This window comes from Acytostelium subglobosum (genome assembly GCF_000787575.1).
Source record: "Acytostelium subglobosum LB1 DNA, scaffold: scaffold6, whole genome shotgun sequence".
Taxonomy (NCBI): Eukaryota; Evosea; class Eumycetozoa; order Acytosteliales; family Acytosteliaceae; genus Acytostelium; species Acytostelium subglobosum.
The window spans coordinates 577,654-605,565 of record NW_012236532.1 but is presented as its reverse complement, the minus strand read 5'-3'; the positions used below and the strand labels follow the sequence as shown (position 1 = coordinate 605,565).

The 27,912-nt window shown below is 43.8% G+C and overlaps 10 protein-coding genes across 10 annotated transcripts; 5 read left to right on the top strand and 5 right to left on the bottom strand.

Annotated features, from left to right (window-relative positions):
• Positions 1 to 182: 182 nt before the first annotated feature.
• Positions 183 to 2,047, bottom strand: SAMD00019534_035700 (hypothetical protein; the record flags this gene model as incomplete). The annotated part of the gene is made up of 4 exons (XM_012904462.1): positions 183 to 1,152; positions 1,241 to 1,363; positions 1,472 to 1,868; positions 2,035 to 2,047. 4 exons carry the CDS (start codon positions 2,045 to 2,047, stop codon positions 183 to 185), a joined length of 1,503 nt encoding a protein of 500 aa, XP_012759916.1.
• A 796-nt stretch (positions 2,048 to 2,843) lies between these two features.
• On the top strand, positions 2,844 to 4,123 carry SAMD00019534_035690 (hypothetical protein; the record flags this gene model as incomplete). The annotated part of the gene is made up of 2 exons (XM_012904461.1): positions 2,844 to 3,921; positions 4,029 to 4,123. 2 exons carry the CDS (start codon positions 2,844 to 2,846, stop codon positions 4,121 to 4,123), a joined length of 1,173 nt encoding a protein of 390 aa, XP_012759915.1.
• Positions 4,124 to 5,707: 1,584 nt separating this feature from the next.
• SAMD00019534_035680 (hypothetical protein) lies at positions 5,708 to 7,390 on the top strand (the record flags this gene model as incomplete). The annotated part of the gene is made up of 1 exon (XM_012904460.1): positions 5,708 to 7,390. The coding sequence occupies one exon, from the start codon at positions 5,708 to 5,710 to the stop codon at positions 7,388 to 7,390; it is 1,683 nt and encodes a 560-aa protein (XP_012759914.1).
• A 327-nt stretch (positions 7,391 to 7,717) lies between these two features.
• SAMD00019534_035670 (hypothetical protein) lies at positions 7,718 to 9,069 on the top strand (the record flags this gene model as incomplete). The annotated part of the gene is made up of 3 exons (XM_012904459.1): positions 7,718 to 7,738; positions 7,802 to 7,836; positions 7,908 to 9,069. The coding sequence occupies 3 exons, from the start codon at positions 7,718 to 7,720 to the stop codon at positions 9,067 to 9,069; spliced, it is 1,218 nt and encodes a 405-aa protein (XP_012759913.1).
• A 445-nt stretch (positions 9,070 to 9,514) lies between these two features.
• SAMD00019534_035660 (hypothetical protein) lies at positions 9,515 to 10,711 on the top strand (the record flags this gene model as incomplete). The annotated part of the gene is made up of 1 exon (XM_012904458.1): positions 9,515 to 10,711. One exon carries the CDS (start codon positions 9,515 to 9,517, stop codon positions 10,709 to 10,711), a length of 1,197 nt encoding a protein of 398 aa, XP_012759912.1.
• A 261-nt stretch (positions 10,712 to 10,972) lies between these two features.
• On the top strand, positions 10,973 to 11,464 carry SAMD00019534_035650 (hypothetical protein; the record flags this gene model as incomplete). Its single annotated transcript, XM_012904457.1, has 2 exons — positions 10,973 to 11,209; positions 11,273 to 11,464. The coding sequence occupies 2 exons, from the start codon at positions 10,973 to 10,975 to the stop codon at positions 11,462 to 11,464; spliced, it is 429 nt and encodes a 142-aa protein (XP_012759911.1).
• Positions 11,465 to 12,810: 1,346 nt separating this feature from the next.
• Positions 12,811 to 15,233, bottom strand: SAMD00019534_035640 (hypothetical protein; the record flags this gene model as incomplete). The annotated part of the gene is made up of 8 exons (XM_012904456.1): positions 12,811 to 13,290; positions 13,362 to 13,554; positions 13,633 to 13,741; positions 13,821 to 14,043; positions 14,120 to 14,375; positions 14,469 to 14,512; positions 14,586 to 14,909; positions 15,024 to 15,233. 8 exons carry the CDS (start codon positions 15,231 to 15,233, stop codon positions 12,811 to 12,813), a joined length of 1,839 nt encoding a protein of 612 aa, XP_012759910.1.
• A 347-nt stretch (positions 15,234 to 15,580) lies between these two features.
• SAMD00019534_035630 (hypothetical protein) lies at positions 15,581 to 19,110 on the bottom strand (the record flags this gene model as incomplete). The annotated part of the gene is made up of 2 exons (XM_012904455.1): positions 15,581 to 16,698; positions 16,776 to 19,110. The coding sequence occupies 2 exons, from the start codon at positions 19,108 to 19,110 to the stop codon at positions 15,581 to 15,583; spliced, it is 3,453 nt and encodes a 1,150-aa protein (XP_012759909.1).
• A 560-nt stretch (positions 19,111 to 19,670) lies between these two features.
• SAMD00019534_035620 (hypothetical protein) lies at positions 19,671 to 22,175 on the bottom strand (the record flags this gene model as incomplete). Its single annotated transcript, XM_012904454.1, has 6 exons — positions 19,671 to 19,881; positions 19,968 to 20,529; positions 20,598 to 21,075; positions 21,170 to 21,279; positions 21,348 to 21,942; positions 22,017 to 22,175. The coding sequence occupies 6 exons, from the start codon at positions 22,173 to 22,175 to the stop codon at positions 19,671 to 19,673; spliced, it is 2,115 nt and encodes a 704-aa protein (XP_012759908.1).
• A 552-nt stretch (positions 22,176 to 22,727) lies between these two features.
• Positions 22,728 to 25,313, bottom strand: SAMD00019534_035610 (hypothetical protein; the record flags this gene model as incomplete). Its single annotated transcript, XM_012904453.1, has 2 exons — positions 22,728 to 24,214; positions 24,284 to 25,313. The coding sequence occupies 2 exons, from the start codon at positions 25,311 to 25,313 to the stop codon at positions 22,728 to 22,730; spliced, it is 2,517 nt and encodes an 838-aa protein (XP_012759907.1).
• Between the last annotated feature and the right edge of the window lie 2,599 nt (positions 25,314 to 27,912).

Here is a 27,912-nt window from a genome sequence, read left to right as displayed (position 1 = left end):
TGTTTATTTGATTCCAACTCACATCGATCACTTGATCGATTGAATGTTGATAAGAAAGATAATAGTGTTGGATAGATACAATGCAGCTGCAGGTTCTGTTGTTTGATTGTTTGATTGTTTGATTAGATGGACAACTGTTGATAATGACGATGATGATCAGACTTTAGGAGAGGTCATGTATCTTATTGATTGCCCCATAGCTTCAATGTTGAATCCATCGATGTGGTGACGAGGTTATTCGAGTTGCTTGACCACTTGAGATCGGTGTAGATGTTGTCATCATTGATCGTCTTGACCTGGATAAAGTCCTTCTTCTTGTTGTTGGCATAGATTGATATGCCATTGCCGGCGATGGCCAGCAGATTGCCAGAGGGGTCCCACGCCAGCGACTTGACCTGGCCGCCTGGGAAGTCGATCGTCTTGACGCAGCACTGTTGTGGCTTCTGTGACTGGCGGAGATCCCAGATCCTCACTGTCTTGTCGTCGCACGTGGCCATGTGGAAGCCATTCTCTGAGAATGCCAACGCAGTGACGGGTGCCGTGTGGCCCTCCAGCGTGATCTGGCAACTCTTGGATGTCACGTCCCAAATGGTCAGCTTGCGATCCACCGAACCCAATCCGATGATGATGCCGTCTGGGTGGAAGCTGATGGCGCGGTAGCCATCGTTGCCATCGTTGGCGTCCACAGTCATTAGTGTGGCGCCAGTGTGAATGTCGTGCAGAGCCCAGGTGGCGTCGAGGGAGCTCGTGGCCAAGTAGTTGCCGAGCGGATGCAGTGAGATTCCAGTGACTTCGTCGCTGTGCTTCTTGATCACGTTGACGGCTGCGCCGCCTGTCGACTTCCACACGCGCACAGTCTTGTCGGCACTGGCGGTGGCCACGAGGTCCTCAGTGGGGTGGAAGAGTGCGCGGTTAATACGCTTGGTGTGGCCCTTGAATGTGGCCACGACCTTGGAGTTGTCCATGTCATAGATGGTGGCGTCATTGTCGGCGCCTCCCGTGACGATCCAAGATTGGTTAGGGTGGTAGTCCAGACAAGTCAATTCTGCGCTTGATTTATGAGGGTTGGTCGAGAGCAATGTAGTCATCGTCTCATACTGCTCAGTCTTGATGGCTGCCTGTTTCGCTCTCTGTCTCCTCTGTTGTGTCAGTCTGTGAATGTGTGTGATGATGATGATGATGATGATGTTAGTCGCTGGACATGGAATCATTCCGTGATCATACAAAGGGGTGATCTTACTCTTTGGACTTCTCTATGATCTTTCCCTTTACATCCTCACTCAGTTCAGAGTCAACCTGCATTGAGGTATCCGATGATTGATTGTTCTCTGCCGATGATCTTAGTCGCACGTTCGCAAGGGCACTGTATGTGAGTGTGAATGGACGTCGCGAAGACACGTGACATTGTGTTAGACGACTTGCACGTACGCGCGAGCTCTAACTCCTTATAGATCCAATCGATGGTACGAACCTTCTGGCCTGATCCCTCTCCTTGATGAGACGGGCAATGACACGACATGAAGCATCGTATTGATAGAGAGAGTGAGCCAACTCTTGTCTGACGGTCTCAAACTGTTGCTTCAATGTGAAGGTCTCGAGCATGAGAGCATCCCACTCGTTCTGGAACATCTGTAGCATTGATGGGATGCTGGTTGCTGTGCTGGTGCGTGGTCGCAGGGGGCCGCCGCCCACACCGCCGGCAGCTCTTGAGCCGGGGCTCTTTATCGTCACCAAATCAGCCACTGTCAAAGGCTCGCCAGTCGTTGGCTCCTTTCCATTAGCATCGATGAACTTCTCAATCAATCTACGTTCATAAACATTTCCAGTCTTTACAGAGACAACTGGTTGTTCTGGTACCTCTCCTGATACTACAATGATTATAATATTATATAAAGGTGTTAGTTCATTGTCATTGTCATTGTTGTTGTCATTGTGGGTGAATGAGCTGGGTCCAAATCGTTCATTGATTGATCGTTGATTGATTGATCGATTGAGTCTATTTATGTGATGTGATAAGCCCTGTATGATACGTACTTGAACAAATCATTATATGTTATATATATTAGTATAAAAATATATATGATGACAATGAAGTGAAGTGAAGTTGATGATGTTCTGAACTGAGTCGTTGAATCACACAAGTCATAAACAAAAAGGGGCAAAGTTTGAACGCGTTTGTTTTGAAACTTGTGTCTTGTCGAAGTTTCAAAAAACAAAGGAGCTGGAGAAGGATAGAGATAGAGAAGTCATTCTTAATACAGTATTCTTGTTTTAAGTTATTAATAAAGTATTGTATATATATTTGTTATGATTAGATTATAATTTATTTAAATTATATAATTGGATTTAATAAGAGAGACATAAATGATTAACACTAATATCTTTGCTTGATGACGAAATTAATAGTGATTGAGAATGGAATGGTCAGAAAGGGGTATGGTTGTGGTTCGTGTTTGGTTGGGTCACAAAACAACCATCAATCAATCAATCAAATCAATCAAGTCAAACACACAAACAAGCAAACACTCAAACAAACAAACAAACAAACCAGGCCCCATCTTATTATTTATCACAACATTATTCTACACGTGTAGCACTATTAATCAAACAAACACACACAAACATATGCTAGCATTATTATATGTTTAAATATCGTTGACACACATATTCAGTCGTCAATCAATCAATCAATCAAACAAGTTAGCATTTGTAACAATACTTCTTTCCCAAACACAACTTATTAGTTGTTGTAAATTGTAGGTCACATGTATTCTATACCAAGTAGTAATATCCTAACACATAAACAGACACACAGATACACAGATACAATCAATCAAAGCAAGATGGGTACATCAGAGAGTAAATGCAAGGAAAGAGCATTCGAATCATTGAAGGGCAAAGATGCAAACTTTAGGAAGGCCCTTAGGAAGTTAAAAAAGATAGATATCAATGATATAAGGGACCAGAATGGATGCACTCTGATAAACAGGGCAGTTAGTCTCGGCCGTAAACAGCTCGTACAGGAGCTGATATCGGTGGGCGCCAACCCCAACCTGCCCACCAACACTGGCGTCACACCCATCCTCAACGCGGTGCTCAACAGCGACGAGGAGATGGTCTCGATGCTGATGCGCTCTGGCGCCAACCCCAATGTGATGGCGGTCTCGGGCGACACGCCCCTGGCCGTCGCCGTCAAGAATGGCGACGCCAAGTTTGTCGAGATTCTGTTTGGCGACTATGGCTGGAGTGTGGGCAGCGAGCAGGCCGGAGGAGCAGGCAGCAGCAGCAGCAGCAGTAGTGCATGCGCACTCGACGTTAACTTTACGGACAAGATGAAGATGACTGGCCTGATGTGGGCAGCAAGCGAGGGTGACGACACGATGGTCCGCTTCCTGATCAACGCTGGCGCCGATGTCAACAAGCGCGACATCAATGGCCGAACGGCCGTCTACATTGCCAAGGCAGGCGGCCACACCACCACCGTGGCCATACTGAACGAGGCGTTCTGCAAGTCAAACAAGGTCACCAAGCAGGTGCTGCCCACGCCCACACCCAGCATTGCCAACATCCATTCCACCATGCCTCTGGTCATGGCGCCACCCGCCAATCCACCACCTGCCAACAACAACATCACCAATAACAATGTAGTGGCGACCACCAACACAGCCAACGCAAACAACGCCACGACTACAGACAGTCTGGCCTCGTCATGGTCCAGCACAGACTCTGTGTTCAATCCACTGGCACCCATATCTGGCATTGACAATGGCATTCAAGATCGCGACTCTGTCTCCAATCAGCCCACATCATCGGCCAGCATGCTCAAACCCAATCGTTCAACCGACTACCTGAGCGAACATAACAACAATGGCAACAACCATAATAGTAGTAATAGTAATATCAACATCAACAACAGTAGTAGTATTTATAGGAATAGTAGTAGTGCATTATCATATCATAGTAGTAGTAATAATAACATTGTAAACAACAACAACAATCAATATGTAAATAATAATAATAATAGACAGATACAACAGATGACGACGACGACGACTACGACAACACAGACTACTCAACAACAACAACAACCAGCGCATCATCAGTTACATCGAAGAGAGAATAGCAACTTGCACTCTGTGATTTCGACATCGTCACGAGGCGATGAGAGATACTGCAAGGTGTGTTGGGAGCGTCCTGCCGACACAGTGTTGTTATGGTGTGGCCATTATGCCATCTGTATTTATTGCTCCCAGTTCCTTCAATCATGTCCAATCTGTGTTCAGCCAATTGAGCGAGTTCAACGTGTCTACATATCGTAGTACATTTGGATGAGTCAGCCAGCCAGTCGACCAGTCAGCCAGCCAGGAAGTTAGTAGTAGCCTACACGTCCAATGTAGATAACCAAGTTTAATTATTTGTACAATATTTATATAAATAACCAATCAAACTCTTTTGTTGTACCAATCAGTCAATCAATCAGTCAATCAATCAGTTTGTGTTGGTAGTAGCAAGGAAGGTGAAGCCTGCCTGGTAAACATCAAACAAATAAACGTAAACACGGTTTATCACTTTATAAAGTGATACAAGTACAAATCAGGAACCACTGAGTGTTGACAATGAGTTGAGAAGAAGAGGGAGGGTGGTGTGAATGAATGAATGAATGAATGATCGATCTGCAGAATAAAGAGCACGGATGTATGGAAGGATGTGCTGCTGGTGCTTGTTATCTCCATCCACCTCCTCATATTATGTGTGTGAGTGTTAATTATTTGTTTGGTGTGCTGTGTTGTTGATGTTGTAGTTGTAGGTGGTGGTGAGATGTGGATGTGGATGAGTCTGAATAGAACTGACTAAATAACGACACACATACCCACACACACAACCACAACATAGCATTATTTCGTCCAAACACTTAATAGTTGTACAATTCTCTCTATCTATCCAAACCTCTCTATCTCTATCTTCTCTATCTCTATCTATTACTACAACTACAACTACTAATACTTAATCATATCACTTCCTATTCTATTCACAATCAAACTGTTGCCTCATCATCATCATCATCATCATTGATTATCACTCAATCACTCACTCACTCACACTCTCTACCTGCAACTACTGCAGTTGTGGTGGACCAGCCAGGTAGCCAGCAGCCAGCTCCGTTCCAACCAATCAAACAAAGACATAAACATCGCAACTTAGTAGACAGACCATTAATATTCAAAGGAATAGATTGGTTTCAACTTGAACCTCACAAAAGAAGAAGGTCATTGGCACACACCCACGCACTCACAAATATCCCAACGACACGCAAACCACACTCGCCCATTTGGATCATCACGCCAGTTCCGCTGGGTTTGGGAAGAACAAGCCCGTGACTTATCTCAAAGACATTCAGCAGCACCCATCCAACAATCATATTCATCATCACAATTAACAAACATATATTATTACATCACATTGAACAATTCAATGTTAATACCAAGTACAAAACATTATCTTTAGGATAGTCAGTCACAAAATATATAGTTATATATTTATATATATAGTTAGATAGTTATATTTATTTATACAACCATAACAACAACAAACAATGAGTGAATCACATTTAGAAAGGACCAAGCTTCAATTGGAATCCTTCAAAGAGATTAGTGAAAAGACATTGGAGTTGTGCGATCAATCATTCGTTGAAACAAAGAGGTCCATAATGCAGGACTTTGATGCATTGATCAATAGTTTGAATGATCGCAAGATGGAAATGCTCACTCAATTGGCTGTGGAGCTAGAGTCACACAAACAGATGCTAGAGAAGAATAGGGACAGGGCTCAACAGATGATAGAGGACCTTGACAGACGAATCAAACAGAAACAACATCAGCCTCAGACATCACCAAAGGCCATCGGCCTATCACCATCGCTGTCCTCCAGCCAGCTTATACAGTCATCGTCAGCCACCCTCTCATCGGTGCCATCGATAAAGATCAGCAAGTCCACGTCATCATTGTGCTTCACTGGAGACAATGCCGATAGTCATGGCAAGTACCTCAAGTTGGATCACATGGCCCTGCTCAAAGAGTCAATAGATGTCATTAGTTGGATATGGACCGGGGAGTTCCAGGGCGTGGCGCCCATTGTTGTCAACAACAGCAACAGCCGACCAAGTAGCAAAGCTCCTCGTGTGCCTGTTGATGAGGAGGTCGAGACCTTCCAATCGCCAGATGTCGTTGAGGACAGTGCCACACCAACACAAGACAAGCCACCAAAATGTACTCTCAACGGAAGTCCGATGAAGAGCAGTGGAGGCGAAGGAGGCAGCAAAGGTAGCAGCAGCGGCAGCAGTAGTGGAAGTACCTGTAGCGAGAGTACAAGTCTTGGTAGCTCCAGCTGCTTCATGAGACACTCTGGCGGCATTGACAAGAAGAAACAACCACTGCCAGTGTTTGGACAACTTAAATTTACAACATCACAACAAGCCGAATATCAAGAGCTCAATGCTCAGCTGCCTAGACAATGGTCGATATACTCGATCGGAGGCAGTCTCCACGAGTTTGACAAGTACGCCGTGGAGAAGTACGACTTCCAGGAGGACCAGTGGCTGCCAATGTGTCCGTTGCATCAGATGGACAATGACTTCACGTCCACCTACGATGGCAGGAACTCTATATATAACTTTGGCGGCAGTCTGGCGCCAACCAAGATCACACGCTACGACATCAACGAGGACCGTTGGGAGACCATCGAGACAGAGATACCGGGCGGCGGTCGCTACCTGCATGCGTCGGTCTACGACAACAACAACTTCATCTACCTGCTGAGTGGCTTCCCACGATCAACAGCACTACTACGTTTCAACCTGGTTACCAAACAGTTCAACAAACTGGCCACCATGAAGAGTCTGTGGAAGCAGGCGGCCGTCTACGACCAACACTCAAACAAGATATACGCAATTGGTGGCTGCAACATGTCGGGCGAGTCCGTCTGCTCGGTGGACCGCTACGACGTCGAGACGGACAGCTGGCAAGAGATGGCGCCACTTCAGACAGGCGCCTACAGTGCTGGCGCGGCGATTGACTCTGAGAATGGATACATCTATGTGTTTGGCGGCTTCTCATCACAACAGAACAAGTGTCTCAACAGGATAGAGAGATATTCAATCGAGCACAACAAATGGGACACACTGGATATCGTGATGCCAACGGCAATGATCCTGACCAATGCTTGCTTCTTTGATGGATCGCACCATGTCTATCTTGTAGGAGGTACGAATCCGACCACAAAGGAGAGCTTTTCAAACCTGTATCAATTCGACATTGTCACCTTCCGATGGGACACTCTGCTCAACTTCCAGTACAAACGACTGAAAGGTGCATCGGTATTTGTTCGCAAGTGATCACTTGTACTTGATCTGTGTCCCTGGCAAGCCCGACAATAATGGACAGTGTAGTATTGTTGTATTAATAAATGAAGAGATTCATCTGTTAGCATATAAACCATCAACTGAAATGAATGATTTGACAGATGTCAATTTGCTCACTGGGGAAAACGAATGTTGAATAACAAATCAGGTGGTGGACCATTCATTCTAATCACTTTCAAATTAGGCGGACCATCATACAATCACATAATAATATGTTACTCAATTATAACTGCTTCCAAACGATTATATTACAATTGTGGAGAGAGAATCAACAATTGATCAATTCCTTCAAACTTAGATATGGATACATTAGCTATCGTAGTGAGCCCAGGCAAAGGAAGTACCTTATAGACCTCAACAAACAATTCCTATCACTCAATCTAGTTTGTTGGCAATTCCACGGTATTGTCAAGTCGATTGTATGTCGCTTGATCATTGGTCGTTCTAATGATATAAATTCTCTACTCGAGAAATGTGAGGCTGGCTCCAGGGAGACACCCTTTTCCCTCCCACTTGTCGGCTTGCGATTAACCATAGACTGCTGGACCAACGACTACAGCCAAAGTCCTTTGGAAGTTCACAACAAAACATTCCAAGATGTACTCAATCAGCTAGAGTCGTACAGTGGCTATATCGATTTCCCCGAGGTGTTTAACTCAAATCTGCCCTCAACCCTCAAGCAACTTGAGCTCAAGATCCACTGTACAGATGACGAAGGCGACAACTCTCCGTCCAGGATACTGGCGCCTTTCATACGGCTCTCAAACGATTATCCACACCTAGAGTCACTCTCTTTGCACTTTGAACTGGAAGCAGAATCGATTGGTGATTATTATGAGGACAAGGACACGCTGTACCTCGCAGCTCTCAACTATCCAAGCCACCCTTACAGTATCATTTGCCGCAGCTTGCTCAACTCAACGCTCACCAGCTTGCGATCACTCACACTCGCAGATTCCGTTCCAGGCCAGTTAACATTCACTACACATATGTACCGAGCGCCTCGCCTCCTCTTTGACAGCATCCTCCACTTTGCACCGTCACTCCAACGACTATCATTGAGAATGTGCAATGATGCCAGCGACTTTGGTGAGCACATACTCTTCTATACCGAGTTGAAACACTACCTTGAGAGGACAACAACTCTCAAGTGCCTGGTCCTGCCTGCAGTGTTGGCAACATCTATGGCAGGTGAGCCTCAAGAGTTAGTCAAATACCTGGTACAAGATGCATCGATCGAGATTGAAGGTGAGATACTAATGGAATACATGGCGCCAATCACACGTCCATTACTATCACTGTCGATCAGGTTTGAAGATAGTGTCGATCCAGTCGATGATATATTGGAGATTTACGAATCACTTAACATGGTCAAGCATCTCCAAGTGACACCCTCCAGGAGTGACCTTGACTTTATCCCACACATTGGCAGTGAGACAACGCTCACTCTGACAACTGTTGTGCATTGCGACCGTCTGTGTCAATTGCTTGCAGAGAACCATCGGATCACCACCCTATACATCAATCCAAGAGCGGAAGGAAAAGGTGACAAGAACAACAAAGAGAAGTTCCAAGCTATTATCGATGTTCATCCATCAATCAAGAACAAGGACTCTGTGTTTGTTGACAATGTTTGGCCGACTCTGTTTTAAACATCTCTATGTCTTCCTCCATCTAAATAAATATATATATAAATATTTGTTCATCTGCAACCTATTATCGATCACAAATAACACAAACTAATCAAATAAATAAATAATGAATTAATGACACATATCAATTTAATAAAATCGAAAGTATGGAGTAAGAAAACAAATGTTAAAATAAACAAATCAGGTAAATAGACAACCATTATTCAATCAATCACATTATATGGTACTCAACTTCAACTGCTTCCAAACGATTATCTTTCAACTGTGGAGAGAGAATCAACAATTGATCAATATATATCACAATAGAAATCCAGATTACATGCAATATCATTATAAGGAAAACGATGATGAGCGTGATTACAGTAGAGACCTCATTAGACAATTCCTATCACTCAATCTAGTTTGTTGGCAATTCCATCGAATTGTAAAGTCGTCTATATGTCGTATGACCATCGATCGCACCAGTGATATTGATTCTCTACTCGAGAGATGTGAGACTGGCTCCAGGTTGATACCGTTTGCATTCCCAATTATCAGTCTGCGATTCACGAGATCTTGGAAAGATGGCAGTCTATTTCCTTTGGAAGCTCACAGAATAACATATCAAAACTTACTCAATCAGCTAGAGTCCTACTCTGGCGATATCAATTTCCCCGAGGTGATCAACTCCAAGTTGCCTTCAACCCTCAGGCATCTTGAGCTCATGATCTTCATCAGCTATGGAGAAGATAACGACGAAGATGAATACTCTCCATCAAAGATACTGGCGCCTCTTATAAGACTCTCAAACGATTATCCACATCTAGAGTCACTCTCTCTGCACTTTGAGATGGATGTAGATTCAATTGTCGATTACTTTGAGCATATGGATAATCAATACCTCGCAGCACTCAACCATCCAAGCCACCCTTACAGCATCATTTGCCGCAGCTTTCTCAACTCTACGCTTACCTCCTTGCGATCACTCACACTTGCAGATTCGGTTGCAGGTGAGTATACTTTCACTACTCACATGTACAGTGCGCCTCGCCTCTTCTTTGAGAGCATCCTACACTTTGCACCTTCACTCCAACGACTATCATTGAGAATGTGCAATGACGCCAGCGACTTTGGTGAACACCTACTCTTCTATACCGAGCTGAAACACTACCTTGAGAAGGCAACAACACTCAAGTGCCTGGTCCTGCCAGAGATGTTGGCAGGTGAGCCTCAAGAGCTGGTCAAATACCTGGTACAAGATGCATCGATCGAGATTGAAGGTGAGATACAGATGCAGAACATGGTGCCAATCACACGACCATTACAATCACTGTCAATCAGGTGTGAAGGCCATTATAGACCTCCAGTCAACAATATTTATGAATCATTGAACATGGTCAAGCATCTCCAAGTGACACCCTATGATCAGAGTGACTATGACTTTATCCCACACATTGGCAGTGAGACAACGCTCACTCTGACAACTGTTGTGTATTGCGACCGTCTGTGTCAATTGCTTGCAGAGAACCATCGGATCACCACCCTATACATCAATCCAAGAGCGGAAGGTTACAAGTACAACAAAGAGAAGTTCCAAGCTATTATCGATGTTCATCCATCAATCAAGAACAAGGACTCTGTCTTTGTTGATGCCTGGTATTGACCTCTTTGCCAAAAGAAATGAAACGGAATGGATTGACCACACACAAGACAAATCCCCATTCTTTCCTTTTTCTTCAACTTCAAACATTGAAGTGAGATGGAATGAACTCAATTATCTGTACATCTTCCAACTTTAATGAATATATATAAACACAACTGCTTGTTGGATCATAACAGATAACTAAAACCAAAAAAACAAATAATTTATATAAAGAACATTAAATAATAATTGTATAATTGTAGATAGAATAATATATAAGTCATGGCACCATCATCACCAACTAAATTACCATCCAATCCACTAAACCATCTGAGACCAGTGGATGACGAAGACTTTGTAGAGATATATGATGACTCATACTCATCGGATGATGAGGACAACAGGAGATCAAAGGAAAGAAGGATACGCGAGAAGGCACCAAAGTCAGAACATGAGATCCTTGATCTTGAGAAGAAGCCAAGACTACCCTCTTCAATAGAGATATACAATAGGATAAAGGTATGTTGTTGTAGTTGTAGTTATTCATCATTATGACACATTGCTAATTCAATCAATCAATAGTGGGACTGCACGGATGTAGACATTGATGAGTTTTCCATTATTTATGAGGACAGAATTCTTGGATTGGTGGAGGTGATCTTCAGCAAGTACGAGATTGGAACTATCCCTCTACACAGAGTGAAGACATTCAAGTACCAGAACAATATCATTTGGGACCGCAAGACCAGATTCATTGCCTTCCCTGAACTCTAAACTCTCAACAACACTTTACAACACCTAGGAGCACGTCAACATTCCTTTGGATCTTGTGTCACATCATTAACTGTGAGAAAGGCAGTCTAATTGCAACAGCATAGTGTCTGTCCACTCTCTCTAGTGTGTGACGAGCAACACAATCAATCAATCAATCAATCAATCATACTTTGGAAGAATGCTTTGGTTGAATACAATCAATCTTTGATTGTGCGGTCGATTGGAAACATATGAGTGGAATGAATCAATCAACACGATCGTGTCGACATGGTATATACAATACCCGTACCTCTACATTGATGATTGCAATAAAGTGGTGTGTGTGTATGCTTGGTCAATCAATCAATCATAAGTGTCAGACTGGGGTACAACCACCTTCATCTTTTCTTTGATCAGTGAACGTTGTTATTGAGATTGGTGGTGATGGTTACGAGTTACGAATCGCACAAATGTCTGCCTCATGTGATTGACATTACCAATCATAACTTATTGGTGTTCATTCAATCATCCTTTCATTCTAGTTTGATAAGATCCTTTAATAATATATTAATAATATTATTTAGAAATAATAAATAGATATGGAGCCACTTGATGAATGTATTCCAGACGAAAGTGTAATATCTTCCAAGTTCATTGTAGTACCTTTAAAGAATATTGATATAGATAAATGTGACATTAATAATAATTTATTTAAAGATAAGAACGAAGTTATGGAGATACCTTTGGATGGATTGGAAGATGATGACCAAATATTCCAAAGTGTTAATATTTGTAGACAGACTCCATTACCTTTCCATATAATTCTACAATCTCATCCAATGTTCCAACAAGTTGACTTGGCAAACACAACCAACTCTAGTACCAACTTAAATATCAATATCAATCAGCATCCAGATAATAATAATGAACATCAACATGTTAATCATCTGTTGACATCATCATTTTTCTCATATTTTACAAGATCCAACCTGCTATGGGGATGCTTTGGAGGCTTCCTTATCTTAATTACAATAATAATGTTCATAGTAGGCTTCTTCATTGCGGAGGATGCTGTTATATTCTGTGGAATAATTGCCAGTCCTATTGGATTCATAATAATCAATCATTCAATGCAAAGAGCATACAGGCGATTTCACCAGTCGGCTCAACAACAACAACAACAACAGGTCATTCAAGCTGGTGAGCCTACATCACAAGTTGATCAATGTTCTCAACCATCCAAGCTGGAACATCTCTGTCTGGACATCCAAGAATCTAGACCTGAACTTGATGGCGCAAATGAATGAGTGATCGTCGTGAATGATTAAATAATAAATTGGAATTGGAATTATATAATATGTTGTATTCTAGCTTCTAGGCTTCTTTGTCCTCGTCGACTTTGATTTGCCATTTGTCGCCTCGTTTGATTCTTTGCGTTTGTTATTTGTGGTCGTGGATGTGGTCGAAGTGGAGGTCGAAGATGTAGTCGAGTCATTCTCTTCTTCGCTCAGCTCGATTGCCTCTGGCTCTTCATATTGATGATGTTTCTTGATTGGTGTTGGCATTGTTTCTGAAAGTGTTATCGATGTTGTTGTTGATGATGATTGTTTACTTGATCGTTTGGATGGACTTTTTGATTTAGCCTTGATAGGCGTTGATTCGAATTGCAGCATCAATGGCGCTTGTTGAGGTGATTGTTGTTGTGGTTGTTGTTGTTGAGGTGCTGGTTTGGACAATGAAAAGTTGAGGGATACAGCAGAGTTCTGAGACTTGATGACTGGAAGGTGTATTGGTTGAGGCTGCTTTGCTGGTGATTGATTAATTGTAGTCGCTCGATAAAGATCATCCTGTAATAAAAGTGCACATTAGTCATTTGGTAATGATTCAATCAATCAATCAATCATTGATTCATACTTACATTGAACCAAGCATGATTCAGGGCATCCTTAACGGGGATTCTTTGGATTGGATCTGTATTCAACAACTTGGTGATCAGGTCCTTTGCTTGATCCGATACAGTCTTCCAAACGGCAAACTCAAATGAGAATGCTCCATTGTTGATTTGTTGGAAGCTGTTCTTCTCGACATCGAATGGAGGTCGTCCACATAACCTAAAGGTGATCAACAAATAATGGAACCATTTGTTAGTATGATTGTCCATGTTCCATTCCAATGTTGTCCAAACCTACAATATATATAATATACATCCAAGTGACCATGCATCAACCTCTTTGCCATAGCCGATATTCTTGTCACTCTTATCATCTTTATACAAGCAGTTCTTAATGATCTCGGGTGCTATATATACATCAGTCGATCGATTGGTTGTTAGTAACTGATTGATCGTTTGATTGGATTGATTGATTGAGTTACATACCGACATATAAAGGAGTGCCACAAAGTGTAGTCGCAATCTCCTTCTCGCCAATAATCTTTGCCAGACCAAAGTCTGTTATCTTGATCACTGAGCTGGATTGATCACCCAACAGAATGTTCTCTGGCTTGAGATCTCTGTGAGTGATGTTCAACTGATGCAGATATGATACAGCATTGAGTATCTGTTTGAATGTGCCCTTGGCCTCAGGCTCAGAGAACCTCCCCTATGTATGATGACGAATGACATTGTCAGTTTGATTGATCGATTGAGCGATCTAACGAGTGAGATAGTATCCATACCTTTTGCCTGATCTTGTCAAAGAGCTCACCACCTGTAGCCAACTCCAACACGATGTAGATGTATTGCTGTGTCTCAAAGATCTCGATGATTGATATGATGTTGGGATGCTTAATCTGTTTGAGTATACTGATCTCACTCTCTGTTTGATTGCGTGTGCTTGATATGTGCCAGTACTTCTTCTTGTCTATGATCTTGACAGCGAAACTCTCTCCAGTGTCACGCTTTGTACATCTCTTTACAACACTGAAGTTGCCTCTATATTGTTTGTTTGATTGATTCAATCATGTTCGTTAGTGTATACGTTCATCTCATGTATCAGAGATTGAATGATTGATTGATTGATCATACGTTCCAAGTATACCCTGAAGGATATAGTGCTTCTTGATCTCTGACTGTAGTGTTGTTAGATGGAGGAGTTAGTGAGAATGATCAGGGTGAGCCAGCAAGTGAGCTTAGTGAACATACATCTTCAATATCTTGATCAGATTGCATCAGATCTTGGAATATGAATGAGAGCTTGCTATTCATGTTGGGCGAGGTGAATGAGACAAGGTCACCATTCTGCATGATTGTGGTCTTCTCTTTGCCCAACAGTGCACCCTTGATGAAGGTACCGTTGGTGCTAAAGTCTGTGATCCACACTGTCGGATGCACTGATGATGACGAGTTGGTCAGTGCTGACTTTGCCGAGTTGGTGCTGTTGCTGCTACCACTACTGCTGCTACTGTTGTGTTTGACGCCGCCACGTACTCCTGCATTGTCAGAGCCTCGAGGGTGTGTCTTTTCACTCTGTTGTTGATTATGTAGTTGTTGATGGTGTTGTTGATGATGCTGATGGTGATGGCCAGCTGTGTTGCCGAGAGCAGGACTTGATAAGGACACCTTGCAATGGATGCCACTTACAGTCGGGTCAGACAGGAAGATCTGACACTTCTTGTGATTACGACCAAAGAAGATCTCCTCATCAATCAAGTCGATATTCTTTGAGTCTGGATGGCAACTAACAAGTTTACCCCATGGCTTATTGTTCACTACATTGTTGTTGTTGTTGTTATTATTATTGTTGTTGTTGATAGAGTCATCAATTTGTTCAGATGGTTGAGTTGAATCCATGGATGGACAATGCTATATATATATATATTATATATCTATTACTACTTCTACAACCTACTACTTCATTTACTATTACTAGTAGTACAACAACAATGTTTGAATGTGAGTGATAACAAAATGAATGAATGAATGAAATGATGAGCTTCGCTTTGAATTAAAATGGAGTGTTGGCGCCGGCGACCCCACTAATGTCCCTGGCTAGGGTTGTAACCCTTGCCCTCGTCCTCACCCTTACCCTCGCATGATCATCACCTGATGCTAGCAAAGGGATGTTATTCATCCAGTGTGTATGTTTGTTTATTCCATAGAGAGATAGAGTGATGATAATAATGCTTTTGAGTGATTGATCATTGGAACTGAGGCGTCTTCTTCAATCTCTTTAGCTCATACTTCTGTAGGACATGTGATCCAATGAGCTTCGAGGCAAATATACAATCCTTCTTGATGATCTTTCGGTTCGTTTGTCTGGATCTGGTGGTCTCGACACTGGATGGAGGCAGGAATCCGGTCAACAATGATGACACACGGCTTGGAGGTAGAAGTGAGTTTGGCTCGGTAGTTGGAATGGCATTGCTTGAATCGGAGATGGAGGTGGTAGTGGATGTCGCTGTGTTGTTGGTAGTTGTTGTCGTTGATGTTGAAGTCGACATGTTTGTGTCCTGCTGGCTAGCAGACATTACAACTCCTTCCATTGGTGTTGGTCCAGAGTTGCTGGACGAAGTTGATGATGTAGAGGCTGGTGGTGCTGTGGTAGATGATGATGATGATGTCAATGATGATGTTGTTGATGATGATGATGTCAATTGGTTCGTATATGTTGTTGGCATCAATGATACAGGTGGAGGTGGAAGGGATGTAAGAGCGCCACTCTTGATCTGCTCAAACCTCGCTTGTTGGTCGAGCAAATGTTGGTATTGGGTGTTTTGCTCGGGCGTCAACGTCTGTCCTTCTTTGATCAATTGCTCGTACGACTGCAGCTGTGTCTGTTGGATCAATGTCAGGCCAATTGGTGTGAGCAACGAGGGACCGCCAAGTCTGGGCAACTGTGTCTTTTTCTTTCCAATGTTACCAATGGCTGCCAGCGCAGTCATGTTGGCCGAGGCCGTCCTTTGCTTCTCCTCCTCCTCCTGACGCGCTCTGGAGAACTTCTCGCGCAGTGCCAGCGTCGATTTGTCGTCCTGCTTCTTCTTCATCTCCCTCTCCTGCTGCTTGGCTTCGCGCAGCAGTCGCTCCGTCTCCTCATTGTCCTTCCTGATCTTCTCGTCACGCTCTCTCTTCTCAATGAGCAGCAGTCGCTTCTTATGATCGCTTGTTATAGTGAATGGCAAGTCCTCCTTATGTTTCTCCACGCGTTGTTCTGACACCCTAATCAAGAACTCCATCACCGTCCTAATATAGTCTTGTGATGCCAATGATAGATACTTATAAATATCCTCCTCGACTACCTTGATTCCAGATTTTGAGGCTACACGTGATTGATTGTTTGAGTAAGTATCCTTGCGTGTCCAACTCGCTCCCTCGCACACTCAAACAACAACATACCTATTGTACATATCTTCTTCCTCAAGGGTTGGACGTTAAGGAATAGTGGCTCGACCTCTTCGATGTAGTTGCTGTCTTGTTCGTCGCTTACTTCTGGCAGGAAGTAGTCGGTCTCATTGCGCATGTCAATGTTTGCGATCCTGGTCACATCGTTCAGCTCCTTGATTGAGGTCTTGTCGTCTTCGTTCTCTTTCTCCTTTTCCTGCTTCTCCAGTCTCTCCTTTTCCTTCTCCTGCTTCTCCCTCTCACGCTCCTGTCGCTCCTTCTCCTTCTCCTTCTCTCGCTCCTTTTTCTCCTCCTCCTTCTTCTTCTTCTCGAGGGCCTTCTTTAGCTCCTTCTTATCCTTGGATGACGAAGACGACGAGCCATTCGAGTGCTTGGATGAATGCTTGGACGACGAACCGCTGGAGGAAGAGGTGGATGCTGGTGGGGTTGGAGTGAGGCCCGCTGTGGGCGGAGCTGAGGTCTGTGGTGTTGCTGGTGTAGTGGTAGCTGCTGGACTGGCTTTGGTTGGTTGTGCCGGGGTCATTGGGGCAGGCTGTGCTTGTGGCTGTTGTTGCGCTTGTGGTTGCATAAGTATCGGTTGTGGTTGTGGCGTCTGTGGTGCCTGTTGAAGTGGCGACTGCTGTGGAGCTGGGGTCTGTGATTGTGGCTGTTGAGTCGGTGCAGTAGCCTGCTGTTGCAGCGGCGCCTGTGGCTGTTGAGTCGGTGCCGCTGGCTGAGTCTGCAGCGCTCTGCTATGCTCCCTCTTGAATTGGGTGGTCAGATCGCGCACGTGGGCAGTCTTCTCGAGCACGGTTTGAATGTTAAAGTCGGGTGGCAGCTTGGGGATCTTCTCGGGCACGACATTATCGATCTTTTGGCTGTACTGCTCGGCGTTGTCCTTGCCAAACAACATCACCAAGTTCTCCATCAGCAGCTCCCTGGACAGGATCTGATTCAGGTAAGCCAGGGCCAACGCATTGAAATGGTTCTGGACCTGAGTCTGCAGAGTGGCTTTGTTGTAAGCAATGTGTTGCTGTTGCATCGAGATTGGTTGTTGGTTCATTTGACCACCGGCCTGCTGTTGTTGTTGTTGCTGCTGGGGCGCAACACCAACCCCCATGATTGGTTGCTGTTGTTGTTGCTGCTTCATCTGTTGTGGTTGTTGTTGTGCTACTTGGCCCATCATTTGTTGTGGCTGTTGAGGTTGTGTCATGTTTGGCTGAGGAATGGGTGAGCCCTGGACTGCCATTGATCCGACCTGTCCCGGCATCGGTGATCGCATTGGCACGTTGGTGACATGTTGTTGAGGTGAGGATATTGGATTGGTTTGTTGTTGTGGCATGTTGGCCATTGGTTTCATATGTGATTGTTGTTGTACTTGTTGTTGTTGTTGTTGTTGTGGCAGAGTAGACTGCATCTGCACACCAACAACACCAGGTTGTTGCATGCCTGCCATTGGTTTCATCTGTTGTTGCATTGGCATTCCGGTTGGGGACTGCATCGATTGCTGCTGCTGCTGTTGCTGAGCCTGAAACTGTTGCTGTTGTTGCTGGGGTTGTGCTGCCATTGGCTTGCCACCCATCATCATCTGAGGCTGCTGTTGAACTGCTTGCATTGGTTGTCCAACAGGACGATTAACATTAACGTTAATATTGGCCGGGTAGCCACCAGGAGCCGAGGGTGCGATGGTGGTGGACGTCATGGCGGGTTGATTGGGGTTGACATTGATCGTCACAGGCTTGTTCATTGCCGCTGCGCCGCCTGCCGGGTTGATCATTGATTGACCGACTGGGACTGCTGCTCCAGGCTTCATCTGTTGTTGCATTGGTGGTTGTTTCATTGGCATCTGCTTGGGCACCATGTTCATCGGCTGTGCCTGTTGTTGTTGTTGGCCAGGCTGACCACCATTTGGTGGTTGTTTGTTCATCGGTTGTCCTGGTTGATTGACATACACCTGACCTTGCATAGGCTGTGACTGTGGCATATTCTTCATTGTCATAGTGCCAGCAGGTGGTTGAGTCATCGTGTTGACCATCCTCTGTTGTTGTTGTTGCTGCTGCTGAGGCTGATGTTGTTGTTGTTGTGGTATAATTGATTGAGTTGGTTGAAGGCCATTGATTGGTATGTTGTTGGGTCTCTGTTGTTGTAGTTGTTGTTGTTGTTGTTGTTGGTGAATGTGTTGTTGTTGTTGTTGTGGGGCATACTGCTGTTGTTGTTGCTGTTGCTGTTGTTGCTGTTGGCTTGGAGCACCAGTCAAGAAGCTAGTGATTGAGTTCAACTTCTCAGAGTCGATTGGTGCATCATCATTCAGCAACTTATCCAAATCATCGTCATCATCAAGCGAACCCATCTATATATGTGTCATGATTGTATTGTATTATGTTTGTTTGATTAGTAAGTAATAAATGTCATCTATCTCTATCTCTATCTCTCATGATTTGATTCAGATCATATCACTGTTCCTCCCTTCCTTCCCTCCTTCCTTCCTTCCTTCCTTCTTTCCTCATCCTCCTGATAATGATCATGATCATGATGACCCTGCCTGCTATTGTCATTGACATTACATTGTAAATATAAACAGTTATATTATTTGTAATGATCCCTCGCTTCTTGATTTGAATTTGAAAATTGTGTGTGTTGAACCCAATTGGGTTTCTTTTATAACTTTGGGTCAAACTTAATTTATGGGATAAACTTCAAACTCTGATGACCAAGTCGATCAATCAATCAACAATGTTCTGGAATATATGGTATAGTATAGTGACTGACTTGTTTGTTATTACATTACATTACAACAACAACAACAACAATTGGTTTGTTGTAGGTTTGGTTTGGCTTGATTGTTGATTGATTCTTGGTTCGATGTTGTTGGTTTGGTTGGATGGTTGACGCGCCCTTGCAGCAGGTCACTTAGAAGTCACCTAGATCCTCTGCATCTGCCAACGCTGATTGTACAATGGCATTCCTCTTTTGAAGTCTCTGCATCAATTCGTTGGTCTCCTTGCTGTTGGTCACTTGAATCGGCTTCTCTCGCTGTGTTACCGGTCGCAGCACCAACTCTTGTGTCTCATCAAACTTGCCATCATCCTCCTTCTTTAGTTGTACAGTTGCCCTCAGTTTACTAGAATGGTTGAAATGAATGGATGTTGTTGTTAGTGATGCTGCTGGTGCGTTCAATCAATCAATCAATCGCTATCAATGACTTACCCTCTCATTCCCAAAATCTGGTTCATGTCCACGGCATTGGCTACGTTCAAATTGCCACCTCCGACACGGGTCGCTCGCTGTTGCTGGGATATCGCTTCCTTGGTCGCTGATGTTGGCGTGGCCGAAGTCTCAAGACGCTTCTTGAAATTGTCAAAGCCGAGAATGGGTGGCGGAGGTGGAGGTGGCACACGCATCTGCAGCGATGGCTGCTCCTCCTGGTCCACATCGATGAATGCCGATGGGCCATTGAGATTGGTGAGGTTGTATATCAAGTCCTTGGCATCGTCCACCACGTGCTTGTGGCCAAGCATGCTGAAGAACTTGAGATCCTCCTGTTCCTTCAGTGCCAGGAACTTATACATCGCAGTCTTGCTGATTGCGCTCAGTGATGCCATACGCATCGTCAGAGTGGAGGCGCGGACGCACTCCTCATAGGCGATATCCACCATCATGTCCACTAGCTGCTGGCACAGTACCTGCTTACGAAGCTCCTTGCGCTCCAACGCCTGTTGATGTGCAGCCTCAATCACATCATTGAATATTGACAGAGTTACATCGATGTCTAGTTTGATTGATTGTATGAATGAGTGAGTGATTGAGCGAGTGGACTCTGTTTGATTTGATACATACTCTGCTGTCTGTTGCTGGAGGCCTTGGGGAACTTCTTTGGCACAAGCTTTATCTTACACTTGCGGAACTTGGCGCCCAGTCCGTGCTTGGACAGTTGCTCGTTGTCAGGAACGATGAATGAGCTTGTGGCGCCAGGTGCCTCAACTGACATTGAGAACAGATGTGGCTTGATGATCTCCATGTCCTTGCATAGTGCGCGCACCACCACCTCGGCAGGCTGATAGCCATCCACAAGGATACTGCGCATGAACCTGCCGGCGTACTGTGGCACATCGGGATAGTGCACCTCCAGCTCATACATACCGGCTCGCTTCATCTTTCCACGCTCGACCAGACACAACTGCCAATTATCAAACATTGATCCCAAACCATAATCAACGAGGAAGTCCTCTGGCAATATCTCGCGACCCTTCATCGTGACAATCGTGAAGTTGGTAGGGTCTTGTACATGTATCTTAGCACAAAGGAAGTTGGTGATCTGTTGATTGATTGATTGGAATCATTCCGTCGTGTGTTAGTCATTCATTGGTCACATGAAGGCGTGCATGAGATTGATCAAATCATCAACATACCTCTCTTGCTGATATGTTGTTGGGCACTCTGAACACCTTCTTACAGACACCCGCCGTGTCATAGGCAGAGTCTGGAAGTACAAACTCCACAACAAACCTCTCGTCACTGTCTACAATGATTGAATGAATGAATGGAAGTGTTAGTCTGGGATGGGCAATCACAAACATAACAACATACTTAGTTTGATCATTGGCCTAACCTTGGCCACCCAATGCTTGAGGTCAGCATCGCCATCCCACAAGTCCTGTGCGGTGAATCCCATGAGGGACATCTCGTCGAGCACCTTGAGTGTGGCGCACTTGAGCTCTTCCTTTTGCTCCTTGGCCTCGCCAGCCAGCATGTTGGTCCTCCTAATGACGAACAGACCCTTGTGCTCCAGTGCAAAGTACTCCTTGGTGGCCTCCTCGAACGTGGCCACAACACTGTCGATCAGTTCACGTCGCTCGGCACCAACGCAAAAGTATACGATGCTGGGCAGCGGCTGTGGATGCTTGTGATTGTTGTCCATCTGCTCCTTTGTGAGCTGCAGTGAGAACAGTCCCACGTCAGAGCTGTCGACCAACATCTCCTTCAGATCACAATAAGGCAGACGACGCTGTAATGTGGGTGGCACTGTAGTGGCATCCACTATCATCACACTCTTTGCGCCCAATACCAAGTATGCTGGATTTGAATGCTTCTTATTGAATGGCTGCCATGACTTTCCAATCTTCTTTCCTCCAGTATTAATAAACTGTACCAAATGGCAATACTTTAATGTATCAGTTGATTCCTAATATTAAGTTTGAAGTTAGAATAAGTGATTGATTGAATGAATGCACGCGCGTTAGCTCGCTGTTGACCTACCTTTAGTATCGCAGAGAACATCTGTTCAAAGTCAATCGCAGGTAGTTTGTTGTATGATGTGAATGAGGTTGATGCAGAGGATGCAATGTTGCCAGTGTTTGCCATTAGGTTTGGTGATGATGTCGATGCTGACACCTGTTGATTGCCTGATGACTGCATCGTTGGACTATTAGTCGGTGACAATTGCACCGACTTTCTAAACAACTTGTTCAATTTATTCATCTCCTATCTCTATCTCAAACTATGTAATAATATAAAGTATGTTGTAAATGAATTGAAGTTAAGTGATCGGACACAAACACATGATATATGTGTGTGAGTGGGGAATGAATTGATGAACAATGGGCCGCCCTTGAAGTGTGTGAGGTAAGGTGGTAAGTTTTGATCAAAAGGGTGCAAAAACACAATCAAACAATAAATTATTATTTGAATTGATGATCATTCAAGGATCTTCATCATTTATTTTGAAATATCAAAAAAATAAAGTAAAGAAATAAATATCGGTTGATTATTTATTAATGTTAATAATAATAATAATAAGGTCTAAAAATATACAATGTATTTGTCGATTAAAGAAAGAGAAAGAGAACAGAGAGAGAGAGAGAGAGAGAGATAAATAAATATAAATATACATCTCCATCGATGGTTGATCAATAAATAAATAAGTTGTTGTTGTTGTTTGGTTGTGTTGGCAACGATTAAGTTGTTCCATCAAAAGCATTTGATGGATGATACGTTCCTTGGTGAACCTTGTGTAGTTGATGTTGTTGTCGTGGATGTTGTCGTTGTTGTGGATGTCGATGTACTGCTGCTGCTGCTGCTGCCATCGTCGTTGACAACCACTGCATTTTGCTCAACAACAATGTTGTTCAATGGTAGTGGAGTGATGATGTTGGTGTTGGTGTTGGTGGTGGCGGTGGAGGATGCGTTGTCAGTGTTGTTGGTAGTCTTGTCGCCAGCGATTTCGGGTGTGGCAACGTCAATGTCGATATCGGTGTCTGGGTCGGGATCGGGATTGGAGTTTGTGTTGGAGTTGTATATCAAGAAGCTGTTGTTGAAACGATTCAGACTGTCAAAGTCGTTTGGTCCATTACTGCCATTGTTGCTGTTGTTGCCGTTGCTATTGCTATTGCTGTTGTTGCCACTATTCTTGAAGAGTAGATGTGATGATAATGCTGAGAAGTTGGTACTTGGTAGTGTTGACGATACACTTCGTTGATGGTACAATATTGGTGCGCTGTTGTTGTTGTCTGTTGGTGCTATTGTTTGTTGAGTATGTTGTTGTTGTTGTTGTTGATGATGGTTTTTGGAAAGCGATGGACATGAAGCAGAGGCAGAGGTTGCGGCACTGGTGAGGGATGAGGCAGTTGCTGGAGAGGTGAAGCTGAGTGCTGAGGGCATCTTGAACTTGGACTTGGAGAATGGATTGGTGTTGGTGTCAAAGTGAGTGGACTGAGGGAACTTGAGGGTCTGTGTCATTTGTGTGATGATGGAGAGCGAGGCCGCAGTCTCGGGTGATGGCGTGAAAGACGACTTGAGGTCGTTGTTGGCCACGCGATTGACCAGATCGAGACGGGGCACTACCTGTTGAGTACGAAGCATCTCACATGAGCGACGCTTGGCCGGTGAGGCCAGGGTGCGACCCATGTCATTGAGCACGTCGTTGATCACCTTGTAGATGAACGTATACTGATCGAACGTCTGTACCATGCCGCGTCGCTGGCGACGCATCTCCATCACCGTCTCCTTGATCGAGATGTTGATGTGCGCCTCGTTGTTGTTGACCGACTTCTCGATCTTGGCCATGTTGATGTTGATGGCGATGAATGTTCCCGAGCGGCCAATACCCGCCGAGCAATGCACGATGGCTGGTCCGTTCGAGCTCTTCAAGTTGCCGCGCTGTCTAAATGTGTTGACCAGTACGGAGAGGGTGCGGATGTGTGCGCTGGTCGTTGGCACGCCACTGTCCGGCCACTGTGTGTACTGCAGCAGGGCTACCTCGCGAGGGAACTCTTCGCCCTTGCGATACAGGTGGCACAACGTGACACCAATCTCCTTAAACATGATCTTCTTGTGCAATTGCACCCAGAACAAGCCATAGTTCATTGGCTCATTCAGAGTGTCGGGCCAATACTGATCGGCCTTCTTCTTGCCATCCTCTTCCAGTCGTGTCAGACATACTATTACATAGGATTTCTCTGTTATCAAGGGTGCACACATGTTAGTAAGAAGATTATCATGATTGATTGTTTGGATGGCTAACATACCCTCCCAGACCATTCTCCAAAAGTCCTTGATTGTGGACTCGAGTGGCGCTTGACACGCAATGTAGTTGCGATAAGAGTTTGGCACCTCGCCATTGATGTAGTTGGCGTTGATATAGTCTCCATCGCCATACTCGAGAGGCGAGAGACGTACTCGAGTCGACTCATTTGGCAACACATCATGATAGCGATTCTTGGAGTAGTTGTTTGGTTGCAGAGAACTGAAGAACTTCTCCTCGTCATGCTTGCGGTTGTCGAGATCGTTGTGAGAGTAGTGACGATGATGCTTCTTGTGTGACTTCCTCGAGTGCACCTCGGGCTTCTTCATCGACTCGTACTCCTGCTTCATGCGCTCGCGATCCTCATCGATCAGCAAACTTGGGTAGGAAGTCGGTGACGAAGACGACGAGAAATAGGAGCCAGAGCTCGAGTTGGGATTGGACGATGTCGAGGCCAGTGTGGAGGAGGAGCCGCTGCCACTACTGCTGCTGCTGGAGAAGACGGCCGACGAGCTGAATGAAAATGGGCTGGACAGCCCGATGGGCTGGCAGGATTCGGGGAGGGATGAAAGTCGCAGCAGGGGATTGGAAAGTGTTGATTGGCTGGGTGAAGTTGATAAAGATGTTGGATTGCTGCCGCCATTGTCGCCGCCGTCCACTGGAATGCCGCCATTGCCGCTGTTGCCGCCACTGCCATTGACCATCATAGTGTCGCTGAGGTTGGACAAAAAGAATGACGATGACGATGGCGATGTGTCGTTACTATTTATCGGACTGTCCCTGCCGTCTGCGCCAGGTGCAGGTGTCACCGTTGGTGGTTGAATCACCTGTGAGAACTTTAAGCTATTCGTCATCGTCGTCGATGGTGTCTTCTTAATGCTCAATCCATTGAGCTGTATGCTTATATTTGATGTACTACTGTTGTTGATATTGCCTGTGACTATATTTGGAATGTTCGAACATGTGATGTTTCCAATGTTTGTGATTGGATCATCGTGCATTTTGTTGTTGTCCAAGTCTGATGAGGTGTCCATATTTGTAGTCGTCGTAGTCGTCATTGTTGCTGCTGTTGTTGTCGTCTTTACTCTAGCTGGTTCCTTGTGAAAGTTATATGCTGATGTTGGTATTGTTGTTGTCGATGACATTGGTATGTCTATGCTTGGATTCAGAGCATACACACTGTTTGTTGAGTGACGATACGAGTTCATCGGTATTCAATTATACCTCTATATTATATATTTATATATATATATATATCGTATCACTATATATATATATATATATTAATTATATTTGTTATCTACTCTAATCTATAATATATTTGTATATAAATCTAAATAGTTGTTATAAATATGATCATGTTAGTTAATGAATGAATGAGTGAATGCGTGATCGAATGAATGAATGAATGAATGAATGTGAGGGCAACAATAACAACAACTCTTTGTTTCCAACCAACAATGGTTCACATTCATTCAAACACATTACTAGTAAGTCGATCGAGGGGGTGGACTGGACCCTGGGTGTGAGGTGAGTGAGGTGTGATCGTAGCTCCAGTGATGACGACATGTGGCACCGAGGAGATCGCAATGGAATTATCATAATGGAAAACCAACTGACTCGCGATCTTGGGCACACCCTCCGATCGAGGGTAGCCATCACAAAACCAAACACCACCACACTCACGCACGAATGAACACTGTTTCGGATTGAGAATCAATCAAATCCAATCCAATGATGATGAGTGTGTGTTCCTCACCTTTTTGAGTTAAATTAAAGACTACTACTATTATTACTCTGATCTGATATGATTGTATATATATATATATATATATAAAATGTAATTAATGAATGAATGAATGAATTAATGAATGAAGTGTGAATTGAATAATGGATGATTGATTGTTCGATTGATTGATGATGAAATTGAGGAGAGTGGTTGAGGATGGTTGATGTTGATGATGTAAAGTATGTCAACACACAATCAATCAATCAATCAATCAAGTAGAGTGGGTATGAGCGAAGAGTTCAATTCAATATATTCGCTGCATAACATGGATGGTTTAGAGGAGTGGAGTGTAGGTGCGGTGTTGGTGTATTATCACATACTGATTGCGTGATAGAGGAGTGAGATGAGAGAGGTAGGTATGATTTATGTGAATTAGGATTCAACAAACAAATTACAGGGATGTTTATGTGTTATGTGTTATATTGTGTTGTGTTGTGTTGAGTTGAGTTGAGTTGAGTTTGATGGCAGTGCCTGCCACTCCATTCACTTTCATTCATTTACCTTGATCGATGAAGGGGTGGATAATTGGTGAAAGGTGTGAATGGTGGATGATGGATAGTGATCGGTGCGTGGTAGAGAGAATCGTGTGTTGTGTTTTGATTGATTGTGTTGATGAGACACACATGATCGATCACAATCACACATCACATTAATCAATCTATCTATCAATCAATCAGTCTAAAGCACTTTAAAGATCTCCCATCGCTTGAGTTGCATTGTATACTTTGAAATTTGTTTGTGTGATGCATACCTGTAATGGATGAAGTGGAAGTCGACTGTTATATTATCCAATCAGTTGCTGTTTCCTGTTGACCACAACAGGGGTAGAGTCTGTTTGTCTGTATGTATGTATATATTGCGCTGCTTTTTCAATTTGTTGAAAGAACTTTCCTCGTCCTTCCCTCTTGTGAGCTCACTCAATATGTTATTTTATGTTTGGTGTAAGTTATATATTAATATTAATTAAACAATGTTGTTGATGGAGTTGTTGAAAGAAAGAATAGAGTGAGGGAGAGAGAATGTGGATGTGGATGTGGAAACAATAAAGTAACTAGACCAACCAGGTGGTCGTAACAATTTAATATAATGACAACAACAGGGAGGTGGGATTGGGAAGTCCTCTGTGTTGTTGCTTTGCTTTGCTTGGTCTTTTCTTTGACGCCTTCTGTTGCCACTCTGGTTTCGTCCTTGTTCAACACAAACAAACACTGGCACTTCCAATCCATCCATCGGATTTTTTCTTTTTCTGAAGCTTCATAATTATGTGAATGCTTGGTTTCGAGTCATTCACACATGACATGATAGGGTGGACTTTTGTGCCCTCTTTATGGATAAACTTTCGGTGAATGCCACCTTATCTCGATTTGAATCAGGTGTTCACGCGTCATCATCACCACAATACTACCCTTTTGTTGGTACCTTGGTTACAACATAGATTTATAAAGTCGGTACCGATTCCTATCTCCATCGCTACATCATCAATATCCTATCTTCTTCTACTTCTTCATCCCTCATTGTTTGATGAAAGTGCAGCTCATCATAGAGATAGACGAAGAGGGAGAGAGAGATATTTGTTAATGTTATTGTTATTGACATCAACCATTTCAATAGTAACAACTGGTGTACATGATTGATGTTGTCAGGATTTGTAATATGATATCACAGGTTAACAGTTTAACAGTCGAATTGTCAAATCAATACTTCCACCAACCATCATTTTTGTCTTGTCGATGTTAATTTACACATAAATTTATATATTTATTAATAATTATTTATATTTATATGTTTATATATATATATATATGAATGGATGAGAATTTTAAATGCCGTCTACATCACGTCAA